This window comes from Hippoglossus stenolepis, chromosome 21 (assembly GCF_022539355.2).
Source record: "Hippoglossus stenolepis isolate QCI-W04-F060 chromosome 21, HSTE1.2, whole genome shotgun sequence".
NCBI classification, from domain to species: domain Eukaryota; kingdom Metazoa; phylum Chordata; class Actinopteri; order Pleuronectiformes; family Pleuronectidae; genus Hippoglossus; species Hippoglossus stenolepis.
Window position 1 is genome coordinate 20,483,254 of NC_061503.1, and position 21,561 is coordinate 20,504,814.

At 43.4% G+C, this 21,561-nt stretch overlaps 1 protein-coding gene across 4 annotated transcripts in view; it reads right to left on the reverse strand.

Moving 5' to 3' along the window:
* LOC118100120 (transcription factor COE3) overlaps positions 1-21,561 on the reverse strand; it is a 35,566-nt gene that overhangs the window by 7,878 nt on the left and 6,127 nt on the right. For 2 of the 4 annotated variants that reach the window (XM_035144869.1, XM_035144867.1), the window contains exons 5-11: positions 18,616-18,689; positions 17,711-17,779; positions 11,149-11,230; positions 10,387-10,504; positions 7,498-7,628; positions 7,294-7,420; positions 4,561-4,649 (exon numbers count right to left, since the gene is read on the reverse strand). In XM_035144869.1, the coding sequence (XP_035000760.1) occupies positions 4,561-4,649; positions 7,294-7,420; positions 7,498-7,628; positions 10,387-10,504; positions 11,149-11,230; positions 17,711-17,779; positions 18,616-18,689 (690 nt within the window). Of the gene's footprint in view, positions 1-4,560; positions 4,650-7,293; positions 7,421-7,497; positions 7,632-10,386; positions 10,505-11,148; positions 11,231-17,710; positions 17,780-18,615; positions 18,690-21,561 lie in introns of all 4 variants that reach the window. The other 2 variants (XM_035144868.1, XM_035144866.1) reach the window with 1 other exon arrangement.

Here is a 21,561-nt window from a genome sequence, read left to right on the forward strand (position 1 = left end):
GTGTATGTGTGTTTGTGTGTGTGTGTGTGTATGTGTGTTTGTGTGTGTGTGTGTGTGGTGCCAATCGCTTTTTTTGCCACATGGCTGCACTCACTGATTACCTGATTTGACTGTTTCAACCTCTCTGTTTGCCAATGGGCTTTCCACAAACACACACACACACACACACACACACACACACACACACACACACACACACACACACACACACACACACACACAGATCCAAAACACTCTGGTTTACCCTTTATTCACTCATCGTGTATGCATGTGTATGCATGTGTGTGTGTGTGTGAGACGTCAGCTAACAATGATGAATGTTGCTTCATTTACATAGAAACAGCTGTAACGTAGATTTGGAGTGGTATCGTCTGATTGGTTTTCAGAGGAGGTGAAACATGTTGACCTCTCGACCATGATCATGACCTTCAGGTAACTTTCTCCACCCAAGGTCGACTTACTCCTGCTCAGGTGTGTTTTCCTCTCCTGATCTCAAACCTGTTTGTGTTGAATAACCAATGAAGCAGAACAGGGAACCTTCACGAACCTGATCCGAACAGGATCCTTTAATAACTTGATCCTAAAAGGACCTAAACTGATTCTCATGAACAAGTTACCATTAAAGCTGCTTCAGACTGAGCTCCTCAGTTCTCTGGATCTTCTCTGGAGGATCAGACTCAGTTTGTCTTCCTCCTCCTGAGCTCCTGTATAAAGTCTAAATCCAGGAGCAGTGTGAACACAGCAGAGGATCCTCCACTGATTCACTGGGAGTGAGTGGGGGAGCTTCTAACTCGTGACACAAACATGAAGAAACTAAAACAAACCTCTCTGGTGAAGAAGTGCTGACACACACGAAGAAGACACAGACGAAGATGTGAAGAGAGTTCGTGGTGATCAGAGCTGAAGGTGTCAGGTGATGTAAACATGATCACATGACCTCTGCAGCAGAGGTCACACGTCACTTCCTGTCTCTGTCTGCTGCACCCGGCTGCCCCCCCTCTCACCTAAACCATGAGGAGGATCTGATGCTGTGAACGAGTCTGTGCAGAAAACCTGCTGCTGTGTTGTTCAGCTGTGAAACACAAACTCTGGAGAAGCTCTGGAGACAATAACTGAATTGTGGACCACTGGTTGAGTCTAGTTAAGCTCATCTTTAAACAGGACTTAAGTGGAAAGCCAAATAGGCAGTAGACCAAACCATCAGTTGCCTAAAACAGCAGGAGATTGTTGGCTCACTGCAGTCGGGCAGAGCCCACTCTGGATTGGAAACATGACCCAACATGTGCTCCACAAACAAACATTCAGAAAGAAAAGTAAGACCTGCTGATCTCCAGACTCACCACAGTCAATCAATGAAATATTATTTTTATAGGCCATATTCACAAATCACAATTTTCCTCAGAGGGCTGCCTGGGAGGCTGTGGTCAACAGGGTCATCACATGGGTGGATATGTGGGGGGTATCCCAAGCAAGGCTAAGCGTCCTGTGCATGGCCAGCCCCCAAACCTGCACCTGTGGTATGGCTCAGACGAGGACCACCACCTCTATGAGCCCATGAACCCCAGTTTTCATCCTCGCTGGCTGCAAGGCAGCATTGACACAGGGTCGGTACGGGTGGCGCCATGACAAGGTGGTCGATATTGTGGAGACATGCAGGCAGGAGGCAAACAGGGCCAGCCCAACAACATCGCAGCCGCCAATCCAATTTGCCAGGCAAGGGGGCAACTCTCAGAGCAACGGCCTAAATGTGAGGTCCCTTCTTTAACCCAGAGGTGGATGGAGCATGAGGACAGACCTCAACCAACAGCTGAGGTTTCCTAATGAGTCCACCACCAACAGGAAGATCCTCAAGATTGAGTAGACTGTCCGTTTGGGAAGAGGTAATGGATGTGGCCTTTGAGAGGTAAAGGTATTCTGAGCTAGCAGCTGAGTGATCCCCAGCAGGATGGAGGGCATTTACTGTACCTTCACTGTGGAAACTGGCTGCATAGGCCTCACCAGAACATCTGCCCTGCACCTCCTGAAGATGATTGGGATCACAGGCTCCAAGCTAGAGAAGCCTCTCAAAGACCTGGCAGAGACAGAGCAAGGAAGCTTCTTACTCTGGCTCGAAAAGGCGTGTGGGGAAAACGAAGGTTTGAGGTCCGGCTGCAGGGGGCGTTGGGGTCCACCACCCTGAGATGTTCCAGGATTAAACAAACAGAAGATCAGTAAATGATGGCTGCTGGCTGTTATTGACTCTGCAGTTGGCTCAATGGCACTGGTGGAGGTGCATCAAGCAGAAATGCACAGCAGGTGGACACGCCTGTAGGTACATTTGGTCTGGTTGAGTGGATCTGGGTCCATTAGGATTATTTCCACGAGTCAGAGTTTCTGTGGTCGACCATCTCTCTGCTGTTCGCGAAGCACAAGGCAGCGTGGGTAATGTAGCCATTCCAATGAATTATTAACAATGTAGTGGGATGTGGTTCACTTTGAAGAACACAGGAAACACAGGAACACCAGATCCACACGTGAGAAAAGACAGGAACACGTATTCCACATGTTCCCTCTGCAGCGACGACCAGGACCAGGAACAGGATCAAGGCTTGGACTCCATGACACGGCCAGAAGTATCTGGACACACAAACATGTGACTTCTTCACCTGCACAAAGCTGACCAATCCCTGAGGGACGTGGTTGTGATGTCACACTGGTCAGGCCTTGGGTCAGACTCATGATGGACTACACCAGCACAGGAAGCATCATGTCCTCACTGGGCGGCTGACGGGCGGCCCGAGGGCGCTGCGTCCGCCTCAGAGGACACCCCCCCACCGATCAGCGTGACACAGGTGAGGGACACAGCAGACAGACAAATGAAGATGATGGTGATGATAGTGATGATAGTGATGAAGATGATGATAGTCATAGTGATGAAGATGATGAAGATGATGAAGATGATGAAGAGGATGAAGAGGATGAAGATGAAGATGGTGATGATAGTGAGGATGATGATGATGAAGATGATAGTGATGATGTGATGGTGATGAAGATGAAGATGATGATGATGATGATGATGATGATAGTCATAGTGATGAAGATGATAGTGATGATAGTGATGATGGTGATGAAGATGATGATGATCATGTAGATGATAGTGATGAAGATGATGATGATGAAGATGATAGTGATGGTGGTGAGGAAGATGATGACGATGATGTAGATGATAGTGATGAAGACGATGCTGATGAAGATGAAGATGAAGATGAAGATGGTGATGATAGTGAGGATGATGATGATGAAGATGATAGTGATGAAGATGATGCTGATGAAGATGAAGATGAAGATGAAGATGAAGATGATAGTGATGAAGATGAAGATGGTGATGATAGTGAGGATGATGATGATGAAGATGATAGTGATGATGGTGATGTGATGTGATGAAGATGAAGATGAAATGATGATGATGATGATGATGATGATGATGATGATGATGATGATGATGATGATAGTCATAGTGATGAAGATGATAGTGATGATAGTGATGATGGTGATGAAGATGATGACGATGATGTAGATGATAGTGATGAAGATGATGATGAAGATGATAGTGATGATAGTGATGATGGTGATGAAGATGATGACGATGATGTAGATGATAGTGATGAAGATGATGATGATGAAGATGATAGTGATGGTGGTGAGGAAGATGATGACGATGATGTAGATGATAGTGATGAAGATGATGCTGATGAAGATGATAGTGATGGTGGTGAGGAAGATGATGACGATGATGTAGATGATAGTGATGAAGATGATGCTGATGAAGATGATAGTGATGGTGGTGAGGAAGATGATGATGATAATGATGATGATGATAGTGATGAAGATGATGAAGATGATGAAGATGTATATATATACATATATACAGAAGCTGTGGTCAGAGCAGAGATACATCACTTCTGTCTCTATAACGTCTCTAATCAGGGTTCAGATCTCTTCCACAAAGACTCCATACAACAGTGTGATCAGAGCCAGATGCAGTGGGGGGGCAGAACAGTCAGCTGTTATGCTGGTGATCTCTCAGACAAGTGCAGTGGATGTAGCCTCTTTCTCATCAGAGACCTCTGGGGCATTTATAAACTGTATATATTGACACTGGACTGATCTCATCAGGAAAAGCCTTTGACAGGGTTTTCATCTGGTTTCGGAGATGGGTTTATTTCCCTTTTGAGTCGAGAGGCACAGTGTGGATCCATCAGATCCATTGGTTTGGACTGAAACTGGATCAAGACCAGGAGCCTCCACCGGACTCTGTTCTGGTGTGTGTTTGGTAATGACACAGTGTGTATTAAAGAGAGAGCAGTGTGTGTGTCAATTTGTGTTCCCACACACACACACCCCAACACACACGCATGCTCACACGCTCACACCCATTGCTGATGATTATCAGGACTCTGAGCAGTCGACCAGAAAACAGACTGATGGAATAAACCCTGACAGTTATTACTTACTGTGTTTATATAAAACCATTGTGTGTCTGTGTGTGTGTCTGTGTGTGTGTCTGTGTGTGTGTGGTACCTTGGGAAGTCTCTCTGGGTCTCCGGGGTGACGAGGGATGACCTTCTGTAACCTCTGGAAACCGTAATCTATAGTTGGCTCGTTTAGCGCTGAGCAGGTAGAGGAGGAAGATGATCAGGCATTAAGGGACACATCATCATCATCATCATCATCATCATCATCATCATCATCATCATCATCATCATCATCATCTTCATCATCATCATCGTCATCATCATCATCACCATCATCACCATCATCATCATCATCATCATCATCATCATCATCATCATCATCATCATCATCATCCTCATCATCATCATCATCATCATCATCATCATCATCATCATCATCTTCATCATCATCATCGTCATCATCATCCTCACCATCTTCACCATCATCATCATCATCATCATCATCATCATCATCATCACCATCATCATCATCATCATCATATCTCATCATCATCATCATCATCATCATCATCATCATCATCATCATCATCATCTTCATCATCATCATCTTCATCATCATCATCTTCATCATCATCATCATCATCATCCTCATCATCATCATCATCATCATCATCATCATCATCATCATCATCATCATCATCATCATCATCATCATCATCATCATCCTCACCATCTTCACCATCATCATCATCATCATCATCATCATCATCATCACCATCATCATCATCATCATCATCATCTTCATCATCATCATCATCATCATCATCATCATCATCATCATCATCATCATCATCGTCATCATCATCATCATATCATCTTCATCATCATCATCTTCATCATCATCGTCATCATCATCCTCATCCTCATCCCCATCATCCTCATCCTCATCCTCATCCTCATCCTCATCCTCACCTTCATCATCATCCTCATCCTCATCCTCATCCTCATCACATCATCTTCAAAGTCTACACATCTTCCGCCGCAAACTAAAAACACATTTCTTCCGACTACACCTTGAATAAAAAATAAAAATAAAAAAAAGTAGTAGCACTTAAATGTCACTTACTTATAGAACTTTGTAGTTTGGCGTTTTTGAAGAAAATTGTACTTTCCTGATTCTTGTTGTTCTGGTTTGTTCCTCATGGTTGATGCACTTATTGTGAGTCGCTTTGGATAAAAGCGTCAGCTCAATGAAATGTAATGTGATGTGATTGTCTCCTGACCACAATCACATCAACTTTACAACTGTAAAAACTTTAAAGGGGACATAGCATGCCCATTGTACCACAAGTTGATATGGTTCCTTGGGGTCTTAATGAAATGTCTGTAACATACTTTGGTCAAAATACCACAAGGATCATTTCAAACAGCTTTTTACCCTGTATAAAACAGCCCTCCACAGAGTGACCTGTTTTGAGTGCCTGTTCCTTTAAATGCTAATGAGCCAGCTCCCCCCCCTCTCCCCCCATGATTTTAAACGATATAAATTACATTATTAAATGTCCCCCTCTGCCCCCCCACTACAAGCACACAAGCAGACAGACAGAGAGAGAAAGAGAGGGGGCTATGAAGACCATCATTTACCCCCGAACCCCGACATTCAACGGGTACAACAACAAGCGGAGAAAGCAGAATCGAGGCTGACCTTATATATACAGTCTATGGGGCTGACCAGCGGAGAAATGCTCGTCCCGTGTGAACAGCCAGGCGGCTGCGCGCTGGAGAACGGCGCTGCGCAGCCTCGCAGCGGCGCTTCTGCGTCCGGTGTTAACCCGGCGTAACGAGTGGGGGGGGATGAGGTGGGGGGGCCAAGGCCATGTAGGGAGACTTCCAGTTCCTTGTTACGACACAAAACCCAGGAAGCTCAATCGAGTCACTCAAGCATGACGTTTCTGACTTAGAGGAACCATAACAAAACGCGCAAGTGTTTTTTCCCCAGAGTTTTTGGGTTGGTAGACATGAGCCAGATACCCACATTAACCTGTAGAAGCACTAACAAAGTGGAATTTGCATGATATGTCCCCTTTAAGTCTCTGTTTGTAAAACACTTCAATGTCTGTGTAAAAACTTGACATCATTGTTTGTATGACGACTCTTCTCCTTCAGACTTCCTCTCTTGACTGTGTTAGAATTTCCTTTTTTATTTTGAAATGAAGTTGCTGTACGTTTTGGTTCCTGGTCTTCATTGTTGTGAGTCTGTCTGTCACAGTCATTTCCTTTATGGTTAATTGTTTGTGATGAAAGTCACCAGACTGTGTAACAGTCAATCAATAACATCCCTGCAGTAAAAGCTCCCATCACATTCAGAAAATAGCATGTTCCTAACGATTTGATTGATCTGTATTGATCCAACATGACACCAGGTATTCTTCCCTCTGAAGAAACTGTTTGTTGAGTCGTCAGCTTCCTGTCAGACGTGAACTTCATCACACAGCAAATCAATGGTTGTGACCAGATCCACAGCTGAGGCTTTTATTGTGAAATGTTGCTTTGTTTTTTACTTGCTTGAGATTTATTTCCTGTATTGATTGATCAGGATGGACGTGCTGTGATTTACATTGTTTTAGATGAAATTAATCTTTACTCAGGAAACGATTGGACAGATGCAGTCAATGCTGTGATGTGAGGAACTTAAATTGATCAAAGAAAAATGACGACACATGAAAATCTGATGTATGTAAAGCTGTGGCGGTCTGACGTCACAGGAACATCAGGCTGAAGTGATCGATCTGTGATTTGATCTCCTGCCTTATTAAAACACAGGTTTGGAGTTTGTTACCTGTGTAGACGAATCGTCCCGGCGCTCCTTTACAGAACTGTTTGGATTTGTAGGACAGCGTGACCTCGACGACACCAGGGATGTGGCGAGGGGGGGTCTGGACCCGGATGGCATGAGGGGTGATCAACTAGAGAGAGAGATAATCAGTGACATCATGTAATCATTGTCATTGATTGTTGGATGTACTGATCAGGTGAGCGGTACCTCGCTCCACACCAGCATGGTGCCAAAGACGACCTGCAGGCCGTCAAAGAAGTTGTCACCGATCAGAATGACGGTGGCTCCGCCTGTCGTCCAGCCCTCGCTGGGACTGATGGCTTTAATACAGGGAGTGGCTGCTGGACGAGAGACACAGAGACACAGAGACATAGAGAAAGAGAGAGAGAGATAGAGAGAGAGACACACAGAGGGAAGTGTTCATCACTAAAACATCAGCTGCAATGGAAACGTTCTTAGAGGACGATTGACAATGGACTGTCAATCAGAGGATCAGCACTGACATGTTCACTGTGTAAACGTACAGGAAGTGACCTTTGACCTCACACCACATCCTGATAAACTGTCCTGACATGCGACCACTTGGTCTTACGCCAGATGTAACTCAACTCTCATCATGTCCTCCAACACTCATAAAGTCCTCACCCTCTTGTCAAGTCTTGGTCCTGTTGTCAAGTCCTCGTCCTGTTGCCAAGTCCCCGTCCTGTTGTCAAGTCCTTGTCCTCTTGTCAAGTCCTTGTCCTGTTGTCAAGTCTTCATCCTGTTGTCAAGTCTTCATCCTGTCATAAAGTCCTCGTCCTGTTGTCAAGTCCCCGTCCTGTTGTCAAGTCCTTGTCCTCTTGTCAAGTCTTGGTCCTGTTGTCAAGTCGTCGTCCTATCATAAAGTCGTCGTCCTGTTGTCAAGTCCCCGTTCTGTTGTCAAGTCCTTGTCCTCTTGTCAAGTCTTGGTCCTGTTGTCAAGTCCTCATCCTGTTGTCAAGTCCCCGTCCTGTTGTCAAGTCCTTGTCCTCTTGTCAAGTCTTGGTCCTGTTGTCCAGTCTTCGTCCTGTCATCAAGTCCCCGTCCTGTTGTCAAGTCCTTGTCCTCTTGTCAAGTCTTGGTCCTGTTGTCAAGTCCTCGTCCTGTTGTCAAGTTTTTGAACTGTCATTAAGTCCTCGTCCATTTGTCCATATTTGCTCAGATCATTTGTTTCTGAATAATCCACAGACCTCTGTTAGGGTCCGGGGCCACAGGTTGAGAACCACTGATTTATTCCACAGAAGCGATGAAGGTCACACACACACACACACACACACACACACACACACACACACACACACACACACACACACACACACACACACACAACATGATTTAATTGGGTCGTGGATTTTATCCACTTTAGCTTAGTACATTCACACACACACACACACACACACACACACACACACACACACACACACACACACACACACACACACACACACTTGACTGGTAATGACTACTCTCTCTCTTCTTTCAAGTGCAACTGCAGATTAATTATAAAGTGAAATGAAAGAACACTGAGTGTGTGCGTGTGTGTGTGTGTGTGTGTGTGTGTGTGTGTGTGTGTGTGTGTGTGTGTGTGTGTGTGCGTGTGTGTGAGGCTTATCTCTTCCCTGACTATTTAAGATGACATTACAGCACCTGACCTATTCTATTCTTTTCTTTTTGATTCTATTCTATTCTTTTCTATTAAACAGTCGCCGTGTTGATGATAGATAGATGATAGATGATATTTTGACTCAACCAGCTCCCAGCTAGACTTCATTAGAGTCATTGTTCTACAAGGTCAAGAGTTCAGTCCAGTTCCAAAACAAATCAAGTATGTACCAGGTCCAAAGAAGTCTCAGATCAAGTTCCAACAAAACAGAAGTGCAAACAGACAAATCCAGATCAAAGTCCCAAGTGGAGACCAAGTCCTGATCTTTGTGTTTTTGTCCTTCAACAAATGAACATATTTGAGAACAGTAACATTAATTTGTCTCATTCAAAGCAGTAAGGAATATTTATTTTAATGTTTATTATGACCACATGAATGTTATCAGATTGAAAACCAAACCGATCGGGACCATCGTGATGAGACTTAATATCTGAACGTCTGATCAGACCAGTTTCTATTCTCAGAGAAACAAAGATTTGTGGAAACATTTTCCTGAACATGGTGTCGTTCTGAAATAAAGTCATGAAACTTCTCATTTGACTGTTTTTAGATTGTAAAGTTCACAGTGACTCTGACTCTGCTGTTTGCACAGGAAACAACAGGACGGAGAAAAGGGTTCAAACCCACGGGACTCCCCTGAGCTCTGATTGGGAGAGGTGGTTTCCATGGTTACCATCTTTAATTAGGAGGGCAATTAAAGAGGTTGAACAGCCGCAAAAAGAAACACACACACGCACACACACCATCCTCTCTGGGGACGCTGAGGCGTCTGGTCTTTTTACCCATAAGCCACTGGGGTGATCTCTCTTCAAAGACCAAATTATACTCTCTCTCTCTCTCTGTCTTTCTCTGTCTCTCTCTCTCTCATTGACATAATATATTCCCTAGCTCCTTACCTTAACCTTAACCATCACAACTAAATCCTAATTCTAACCCTAAACCTGATTCGAACCCTAAAACCTAAAAGTCTTTACTCATCTATGCTTAAAATGGTCCTCACAAAGATATAAATACAGGAAGACACACACAGCTTCCTGTAATATGATGTTGGACACCAATTCATGAAACAGAGGTGTGACATGTGTCGTCCAATCAGAGTCATCGATTGAACGACTTTAAAAGAAAACAGATGAAGAACTTCCTTTCTGACTCAGATGACGTCACCACGTTGAGATTAACCAGATCATGTATAAAAGTGACATGGTCTTAATTTACTCCACCATGAAAAGAAGATTAATAACAGTTTTCCCAATAAAAGTCTTTCAGGGGGTTTGCAGGTTTATTGTTTACATGAATCACTGAAAGGCTTTTATTGTGGAAGTTGAACTGTGGAGCCCCTCAGGTCTCTGTACTGGGTCCTCTGGTGTTACATTTTTGTGACAGTGATATAGTCATTCGAGTGAAAACTCACTCACCTTCAGACGGATCAAGTCTCCGGGCTCGGCGACCATGTTTGGAGTTGTTGTGTACGAACATGTTGTCAGAGACGGCGAGAACGTGGCCGTCAACATTCACCGTCGTAGACACCACCACCTGTGTACAGAGAAAACTTTTTTATAAGCTTCAAAAATGTGCCTCGCATCTCTATGTTTATTTTATAAACACAACTAATTATTTACTTTTCATTTGAAAATTATAAAGTGCTGCTGCCAACTCGTGTCAAGAACTTCCACTTTTGTGTTTACTCAGGCCCCTCCCTGTCTGTGATGTCACAGACTCTGACATCCACTCAGCTGTGGTCATTCATCATTCCCGGCTGGTTGCCATGGCGAGGTTGTTGTCGTTGATCCATGGCGATGGAGCAGAAGGTCACACAGAGAGCGGGTGGAGGTGTCCTTTCTGTCGCCACGGTGACTAACCAGAACATCCTTCACCCTGCTGTCGCCATGTCAACTGGCGACGAGTCCGGAGGCTTCACCTGACTTCACCTGTCTCATTTATCTCATCCCTCTCTCTCTCGCTCTCCACATGCGTGGTGAGGCTCGCTCGCCCCGTCTCCCTCCTCCCACTAACTGGACTGAACATCCTGTCAGCTTGGCCTGCGCAGGGGGAGAGGAAGGGTGTGTGTGTATGTGTGTGTGTGTGTGTGTGTGTGTGTGTGTGTGTGTGTGTGTGTGTGTGTGTGTGTGTGTGTGTGTGTGTGTGTGTGTGTGTGTGTGTGTGTGTGTGTGTGGTACCTGAAACCTCCTCATGTCTCGTGGGTTTCCAGCGTTCTTCAGACAGTTCTGGTTACACTTGAGGAAGAACTTCAAGAAGAACCTGCATCAGAACACACACACACACACACAAACACACACACACAGACACACACACACACACACACAGACACACACACACACACACACACAGACACAGACACACACACACACACACACACACACACACACACACACACACACACACACACACACAATCAGAAGGTTTTCATCAGATTATAGTTTGTTCTCCTGTGATGAGGGAATGTTTCTATAGGTTTCTATGGTAACAGGACGTAAACACAAACGCAGGACAGATGTTCCTCTGAGACAATGGTTTCACTCTCTGAGGGTATTGATTACTCAGCATTCCAACACACACACACACACACACACACACACACACACACACACACACACACACACACACACACACACACACATACTCTGAACAGATGTTCTGTGTTTGATCAAATGTTTACTGTTGTTTTTAGGTTTGTTGTCTTTATTATTTTTCTCTCTTTCAGCAGCAGAATGTAACACATCTTGGTTAAAGGGATAGTTCACCCAAAAATGAAAATTCCCTCATTATTATATTACATATCCAGAGACTTAAAATTTGTGCATTTAACATCTATGATGAGCCATTTTAGGGGTTCAGTATCTTGCCCAAGGACACTTCGGCATGCAGATGGGGTAGACTGGAATCGAACTGCCGACTTTCTGGTTGGAGGATGACCACTGAAGTAAAGTGAAGTGTTTGAGTCCACAAAACAATGTGTGTGTGCGCGAACATCCGAGGAGGATATCAGAGATATTTAGATGCTATTAAATGAAACCGTTTCGAGTTGAATATGAATGTCAGGCTAGTAGATAATGGGTGAATTTTCCTTTTTCAGTGAACTATTCCTTTAAAGCAGTGGTCTCCAACCTTTTCAAGCCCAAGATCACTTTTTAAATCCAAATGTAAACTGAGATCTACCACCCTGTTATCTTCCAAGAAACCCACTTAGGAGGGTCATATTTTATTTTTTTTGCATTTTCTGTTAAAGTCTGAATGTACGAGCATAAATATACACAGAGAAAGGCAGTTATGCTACTTTATCTATTCAATGAACAATATTCACATTAATATCAATTCATATTTACAGCATCTGTTCAGTGCACAATATTTAGCTTCAGTTCAACACTGCAGCACAATGTTTTTTTTACATGGCCTTTGACTTGAATATGGCCATAAATGTGACTATTTCCTTGTGTGAAAGTAGTCCCTTGTACTCAAATAAATACAAATACTATACAGTTTGAAGCCGTGCATATTCTGCTCCTGCAAATATTTCACAATAAAATCTCCTAGTTAAACAAAAGAATGGATTCCGTCAACAGAAACGCTGGGGTGCTTTTATTTTTGAAACGCCTACAGAAGAGTTGCAACCACTAACGGGGCTTTGATTGTTATCGACAGACCGGAAGATGTGCTTCTTCTTTCCTTAGTATACTAGTATTTACTTTAGTACATAAACCGACTTGTTTTGAAGGCAATGCAGTCGATAAACTATCAGCTCCGCCGCCAGCAGCGGACACGCTGCCGTGTAAACAACCGACATACAGCTGATCTGCGGCGAGACAGCAGCCAGCGAGTCCAGAGAGTTCGGGGATCGACAGTGAAGACTGCGAGATCGACGGGTTGGCGACCACTGCTTTAAAGTCTCTTGTCAGTGTGTAATCTGTCAGTTATCCAGCTGAACTTGACCTAACAATCTCAGCCAGGTTAAGTGGTCACATGATGCTGGTTATTAACTCGTTAAGTTAACTCCTTTTTCACGTATGTACATAAAAGGGGTGGGGTTTACTGCTTATGACCAATCACAGACATGAACAGTTTGACTGACAGCAGAGCAGAACAAACATCCAGAATAAAAGAAACAGTTCCAGCTGCTAAATGCAGGAAGAACAGCTGGTAAAACATCTGGGATTGTTTTTATAGCAAAACTGTTCATTAACCAGAGTAGATCTGAATATAAAGTCACATGTCATTTACATGAATTCTCATTGTGTGTCTGACAGTTTTAGTCTTTCAGGTGAAACCCTGGAGGCCTCAAGCTGAGCTGCAGGAAATAAAACACACAAGTAAACTGTAAAGAATGAAGTAGACTGATTTTCATATCTTTACAATACAACAGGTACAAAACTTCTATTTCTACTGAATTTCGATATCAGTACACACATGTACAATGAAATGGCTTTTTACATTTCTGCATGGGCTTACATTCAGGGAATGGGTTGTGTTACCAGGCAGGTAAGTTGTTCAGCATAAGTTAACATGGTGATTTACTCCGATAACAGGTGAACAAGCTTCGTAGTACACTTTAACTTCAGACACAAACTATTCACACCTCTTTCATCTTCCCTTCACTGCTTCTTCATCTCTCCTTCACTCCACCTTTACTCCTCGCTCCTTGTCTCCTTCACTCCTCCCTCATCTCTACATTTTTTTTCTCCCCCTCCTCTCAGTGAAAGAGAGCCAGTGATCGAGGTTGTAAATCTACACGCAGGACAGATTAAGCTTTCAATTTGTTATGTGATAAGTAGGGAAGAACACACACACACACACACACACACACACACACACACACACACACACACACACACACACACACACACACTATTACTCCCTTATATTTATGAGCAGGAAATTAGGACGCACTGCAAATTTATCTCCTCGGGAAAAAAAGGTCACACACACACAGACACAGACACACACTCTCTCTCACACACACACAGACACACACGCTGAAACACACCGTGTTGGAGTTAATCTGCTCTATGAGGTAGAAAATGTAGTCATAGTGTGAGGAGGAATTATACTGACGGTAATGTAATGTCACAGTGAGTGTGTGTGTGTGTGTGTGTGTGTGTGTGTGAGATTTACGTGCTGGTAGCAGCTCAGTCTGTTAATCTGATTCGAGTCATTTCCACTGTTCAGGTTCATCTTTACTTTACAGCAGCTGCTCTTTATCTTCATTCTGATTGGTTCTCCTGAGTCTGTCTCGTGTGTCATGTTTCGTGTCAATGAAATTATTTATATTAATAATGTTTTTTTTATGTCTTAAGACTTCGATACATTGAAAAAGGAAAACGATTGTTTCTGTCTGAATCAACGAGTCTGAGTCCATCAGTAATGATCATTGACTGTCAATTAACAGCAGGAAGTTAATTGATTAACTAGCTGATGGATCTGTCACTTTATCAAAAATAAATACTTTTAATCTTATCTAAACACACAAACTCACACACACACCGTAACACATACACACACACTGTAACACATAAACACACACACACACACACATTGTTACACACACACACACACACACACACACACACACACACACACACACACACACACTGTAACACATACACACAGACACACAGAATATCACATTCACTGTAACACACACACAGGCCTGCTCCTGGTGTAGAGGGGAGAAGGAGGTGATCAGGGGAGATAATTAAATGAGATAATGAAGAGTCCATCATCTCTCTGTTCACAGAAAATGAAAAGAGACAATTCATGAGAGTGAAGGGGAGGATGAAGAGGAGGAAGAGGAGGTGTAGAGGGGGAATAACAGTGACTAACTTTAGCTCTAAACGTGAGTTCCTCCGCTGCTGAACATAGTCCCCAGTGGATACAATGAGCTCCAGCAACTGCTCCACAAATCACAGCTCAGGCTGGACAAGAGGAGCACAAACCAGGACTCAAACCAACAACCTTCTGACCCCGAACATTACTGTAACAAAAACAACAACTACAAAGACAATAATAACTTTAACGACGACTACAACATCAACAAGAGACACGTGTCGATATCAAAGTTGATTGAGAGACAACGAGGAGAAGCTGAAGGTAACGTCAATGACATCATCAGAGGACGTGAAACTGCTGCTGGTTGACTGACAGGTGATGTTGTTGCCGTGACAACTCATTTGGTTTTCTTTAACAGATGCCTCCTTAAGAGAAACAATAAGCACACAGCTGTCAATCAATCTGAACATGTGTGTGTGTGTGTGTGTGTGTGTGTGTGTGTGTGTGTGTGTATGTGTGTGTGTGTGTGTGTGTGTGTGTGTGTGTGTGGTAAATTTTTTTGTATTACAGTATATATTGCAGTATAATACAATAGTACTGTATTTATAAAGATCTTTTCTAGCGTTGATGACTCAAAGTACTTCACAGTTTATTGCTGTTCACCCATTCACACACCCATTCATACAGTGTATCTATACACATATATTGGTTGTGTATCTGATGTAATGTGAAGCTAAAACACCAACAGAGATAACAACACTGTGCTGATTTAAATTGTTAATCAATAGAGATGAGTCGCTACCGGCAACGCTTACTGACAATCAATACTGAAACACACACACACACACATACACACCTGCTAAATACCAGTTAGAGGACGAGAGATTCACTGCATCTCTCCTTTTCTGTTTTCTTCTCCGTGTGTAGAAGTGGAAACTTATTGTTTCTGTGGACGATGGTTTTGTTAAAAATCTTCAGCATCTTATTTAAATGTTGCGTTGTGTATCAGATGACGTGTTAAGGGTCAAACTCTGACTTCATTTTCCAGGAAGAAAAAAATATTCAGCTTCATCACCTTCTCATAGATTCATACATTTAACATTTAGCCGGCCGGGGGCCCCTGGGGGCCCCAAACATTATTCTGCTGTCAGTCACCCTGAAACACGGCCAGTAATGAGATTCTCTCCAAAACCCACCTTCAGCATGAGAGTCAAATCACACCTCCACCCGCCACCTGACTGACAGCACGTCGTCTACCCATAATCCAACGCTGCAGACACCAGAGACGCTGCAGACACCAGACCCCCCCACAAAAAAAGATTCTCACATCTGTATTCAGCACGACAGCGGGAAAAGATGAGAGCTTTATTTTCTCATCTTCATCTTCCTCATCTTCATCTTCACAAAAAAATCTTCTCTGATGTCTGGTTAAAGACGTTAAACTGACCGAGGTTCAACCTGCGGAACGAGGCGCCTCGAGGGACGTCACAGTTTCACTGACTTTTCAAAGACTCAGGTCACTGATCAGCTGAAACAACGTGTTTGATTTTAATGTGGGTAAAATAGAGATAAAAAACACACAACAAACTGAATCTCTCCTTTAAAACTGGTGTAAAGAACAGGAAGTTCCGGACGTCAGTGAAGGAACTTGACAATGTTAAAGCGTCATAAAAAGATGGTGGTCGAGTGTTTGAAGACAGGAAGTGTTTGGTCCAATGATCAACCTCGAGCTGTGACCGTGAACATACTCGTCTCCTTGTATAACTAATAAAAATTAAAACGTAATTCACAGATGAATGTGGCGTCACAGAGAACTCAAGCTTTATGTTGACATTTCTATGGAGACGTGAGGCTGCAGCGGCGAAGCGAGGGCTGGTGTTTGTGCTCGTCTGACCCTGACACGTTTCCTGTTCAGTGGATGCCGCCAAAAACACAGGAGACCTTCCCATCATGCATTTCAGCAGGCAGGGGAAGAAAAAAGAGCAGCGGTAATATGACCACTTCTCTTTTCAAAGAGCTGCCGCAGTCACATCCATCCACTTATACCTCCACACCTCCATCACTCCATCCATCCACCCCCACTACCTCAGAGAAGAGAGAGAGAGACAGACACAGAGACAGACACAGAGAGAGAGAGAGAGAGAGAGAGAGAGAGAGAGAGAGAGAAACAAGGGGGGGAAGAATGAGATTAATACTCAGGGGGAGGACGAAAGTAGAGGAGGAGGAGGGGTGAAGAAAGGAGGAGGGGGAGGTGAAAAGAGGAAAGAGTATGATTCCTCATGGGAGAGAAGAGGGGGGCGGGGAGGTAGGAGTAGAGGGAGGAGGAGAGGGGGAGGAGAGGGTTGAGGAGAGGGGGGAGGAGAGGGGGGATTCCGTCTCACTCAGACCAAATCATCTACTAACTAACCAACTCACTAAATAACTACATACCATAATAAAGTGTAAATAAAGATGGACGACATGACAGCTCCTCTAAAGTGAAACCAAATCATCTGGATCACCCCCTGGTGGCTGTGTGCAGTATAGTCAATAACCCACCTCCTCCATGTTAGAGGATGGGATGTGGACCAATGTACACCTGAACTGAAGAACGACTCACACACACACACACACACACACACAAGATGCTGCTGCACAACGTCTGACTGAACGATCACAAATGATGATTGATCATCACATGTGTGTGACACTTTGTATGTGGACAGTGATCACAACACTGAATTATAAACAGACAGATTTATATAGCTTTGAACTGTGATAACACACACACACACACACACAGTCCAGGCAGAAGAAATATGCTACTATAAAAGTAATGTGTGAGAGAGGGCATGAAGTACAGTCAGAGGCGATCAACATGCATCGCAGGATAATACTGTGTGTGTGTGTGTGTGTGTGTGTGTGTGTGTGTGTGTGTGTGTGTGTGTGTGTGTGTGTGTGTGTGTGTGTGTGTGTTACCTGTCGATGATGACAGGGTCTGACGGTGTCTCATTTCTGTTTCCACAGCTCTTCTTATCACAGCAGCGACTGAAACAAACATATTATATACATCGAAGGTATTATTATTGTTTTAAATTAAACAGCTTCAGTTTTACAGTGTTTAACCATAGATGTGTCATGTCCAGGTCAAAGGTCACAGGTGTCCCACATGTTTCCTGTTCAGGTCTCTAATCCTAACACTCGTATATTCCTCACATTATTATATTATTCAAACATTTCAGTTGTTTGTATTGTTTTCTTTTGAATTAAATCTGTTTTATTGTTATTTCTGTGAGTAACTGATATTAAATATTTCCTCTGTATGAACTGAAAATATCTTTTCTCAGGACGAGTCATTTAAAACAGGAAACTTTATTAAAACTGTCAGAGCACAGAGAACTGTTCTGTCTGTGCTTAACCTCTGTTATAAATAAAGTTGTTTTTGTTGAAAAAACCTAGAGTGTAAGTAGAGTCCTACCGGTTCTCCTTTCCTAACTCCTTTCCTAACACTAAGTTTCTCCTTCACATCTTTCCTTGACCCCGATAAAAGCCCTTGTAGACTAAATTCTTTTGTGCAATGACTTTTCAATCAATCAAATTAGTGTCACAGGGGAAGTGTGAGTTCAGAGATTGAGACATTTAAATGATTATTGTTATTGTTATTATCGACTGAAGAAATATATATATAAAACTAAAAACAATATAGATAAGCACTGACAGTGTATTTGTTGGTTTCTGTTCTGTTATTTCATGTGTGTATTATTTAGTGTTTCTCGTGTGGTGATTAATACAGAAGGAAAAAGTTCTGTGTTTCTCTCCAAAGACGATGTGATGGATTTCACCTCCTGACAGTCAGACAGGTGTTGTGTTCAGGTGTGTCTCACCTGCACATGATCTCATGTGTGAGCAGAACTCTGCACATCTCTGGGTTCTTGTCCTGACCTTCATAGATGATCGCCTGAAACACACAGGGAGTAGATGCCAAAGAAGCAGGTGTGAAACAGGAAGAAGATGTCAAACAGGAAGCAGGGGTGAGTTCGAAAAGTCCAACTAATCTCCTTTCCTTGAACACAATGGAAAAACGTCACAAGGGTCAAGGAAAGATGGGAAGGAAAAGCTGAAAGGAGTTAGGAAAGGAATTAGGAAAGGAGTTAGGAAATGAGAGTCCGTTGCAAAGACAATCAGACTCCACTTACACTCTGTGTGTTTTTTAAACCCACTTTATTTATAACAGAAGTTAAAGACTGTACAGTTCTGTGTTCTAACTGTTACAATAAAGATTCCTATATTAAACAGAATGACTTTTATTTTAAAGAGCAAACTTTAATCATCACTTTAAACAAGAAATAACAACTAAATAGATTTAATTGAAAATAAAAATAAAATTACCAGATGTAAAATGTTGAAATAATATAATAATGTGAGGAATATACGAGGAGAAAACTTTATATAAGTGGAGAGTTTTATGTGTCCATTCTACAATTAGGGGATTCAAATTACTTCTATAATTGTATTTAGTTCAGATAATTATATCTATATTTATATATTTACATACAGTGTATATATATACATATATATTCAATCAATCAATCAATCAATCAATCAAATTTATTTGTATAACCCATATTCACAAATCACAATTTGTCTCATAGGGCTTTAAGGAATTACAATAATCACATCTGGATGGAACAAAGGCGTGGACTAGTTTTTCTGCATCTTTTTGAGAAAGGACACGTCTGATGTTTGAGATGTTACGCAAGTGGAAGAAGGCGGTCCTAGAAATTTGTTTTAAGTGAGAATTAAAGGATAAATCGGGATCGAAGATCACTCCCAAGTTCCTGATGTTTCACTGGAAGCAAAGACGATGTCGTCTAGCGCAGCTTCATCATTAGATAATGTGTCTCTAAGGTGTTTAAGTATTAGAACCTCTGTTTTATCTGAGTTTAATAAGAGAAACTTGCAGCTCATCCGGTTTTTATGTCCTTGAGACATGAAGTTTAGTTAATTGATGACATTGTTCAGGTTTTATTGACAAGTATAACTGGGTGTCATCCGCATAGCAGTGGAAATTTACCGAGTGTGTCCTGATAATGTTTCCTAGTGGAAGCTTATATAATGAGAATAAAATTGGGCCGAGCACTGAGCCCTGTGGGACACCGTGGTTAACTCTGGTGTGCACAGATGACTCATCATTAATTTGCACGAATTGGAATCAATCTGAAAAATATGATTTAAACCAGTTGAGGGCGGTTCCTTTAATGCTAATGAACTGTTCTAGTCTCTGTAATAAAATGTGATGGTCAATAGTGTTGAATGCTGCACTGAGATCTAACAGGACGAGGACAGACACAAACATCTGAAGCTACTAGAAGCTCATTAGTGACTTTAACCAGGGCTGTCTCCGTGCTGTGATTGGCTCTAAACCTCGACTGAAAGTCTTCACGTTACTTTCCTGGAGAAACTCTCACAGCTGATTGGCTACAACCTTCTCAGGAGTTTAGACAGGAAGGGGAGGTTGGAGGTTGGGTTTGATTACAGCTGTTTTAAAGGACCGTGGTACATCCTGATGATAATGACAGATTGATTGTGTTCAGTAACGAGCAGTTTCTGAGATTTCTGTTCTTGATGGTGTATTAGTGCCGACTGGGGGCAGGAGATGGTTGATTTTATTTCTAATAGTTAGAATTTTATCATTAAAGAAGGTCATAAAGATATTGCTCTTCAGGGATGGAGGGATACTGGGTTCGGTGGAGGTGTGACTCTCTTCAATATATATACTGCTCATAAAAATGAAGGGAAAACTTAAATCACACATCAGATCTTGATGAATGATTCAAGTTGAAAATCTTTACTGATGAACATTGTATAATTAGTTGAGAACAAAATGACGTAACAACGACCAATGGAAACTAAAACCATCAACCCACTGAGGACTGGATTCAAAACCACACTGAACATCCCAGTAACAAACTGAAACCACAGGCTGATCCAACTGGTGGGAATTTCATCAAGTCATCATGTGACTCAGTGGGTGTGGCCTCCTCCTGCCTGCATGTTCTCCTGACAACGTCTGGACATGATGCTCCTGAGGAGTCGCAGGATGGAGTCCTGGGGGATCTCCTCCCAGACCTGCATCATCACCTCCTGGACTGTGGACGGACTTGGTGGCTTCGGATGCACCGACACATGATGTCCAATAGGTGCTCAACTGGATTTAGGTCAGAGGAACATGAGGGTCAGTCAATGACATCAGTGCACCAGGAGGAACCCAGGGGCCACTGCGCCAAGAGGAACCCAGGGTCTACTGCACCAGGAGGAACCCAGGGTCCACTGCACCAGGAGGAACCCAGGGCCCCTGCACCAGGAGGAACCCAGGGTCCACTGCACCAGGAGGAACCCAGGGGCCACTGCGCCAAGAGGAACCCAGGGACCACTGCACCAGGAGGAACCCAGGGTTACTGCACCAGGAGGAACCCAGGGTCTACTGCACCAGGAGGAACCCAGGGTCCACTGCACCAGGAGGAACCCAGGGGCCACTGCGCCAAGAGGAACCCAGGGTCCACTGCACCAGGAGGAACCCAGGGCCCCTGCACCAGGAGGAACCCAGGGTCCACTGCACCAGGAGGAACCCAGGGTCCACTGCACCAGGAGGAACCCAGGGACCATTGCACCAGGAGGAACCCAGGGTCCACTGCACCAGGAGGAACCCAGGGTCCACTGCACCAGGAGGAACCCAGGGCCCCTGCACCAGGAGGAACCCAGGGTCCACTGCACCAGCGTCTGACAGTTGCTCTGAGGATTTCATCCTGGTACCTAACAGCAGTCAGGGA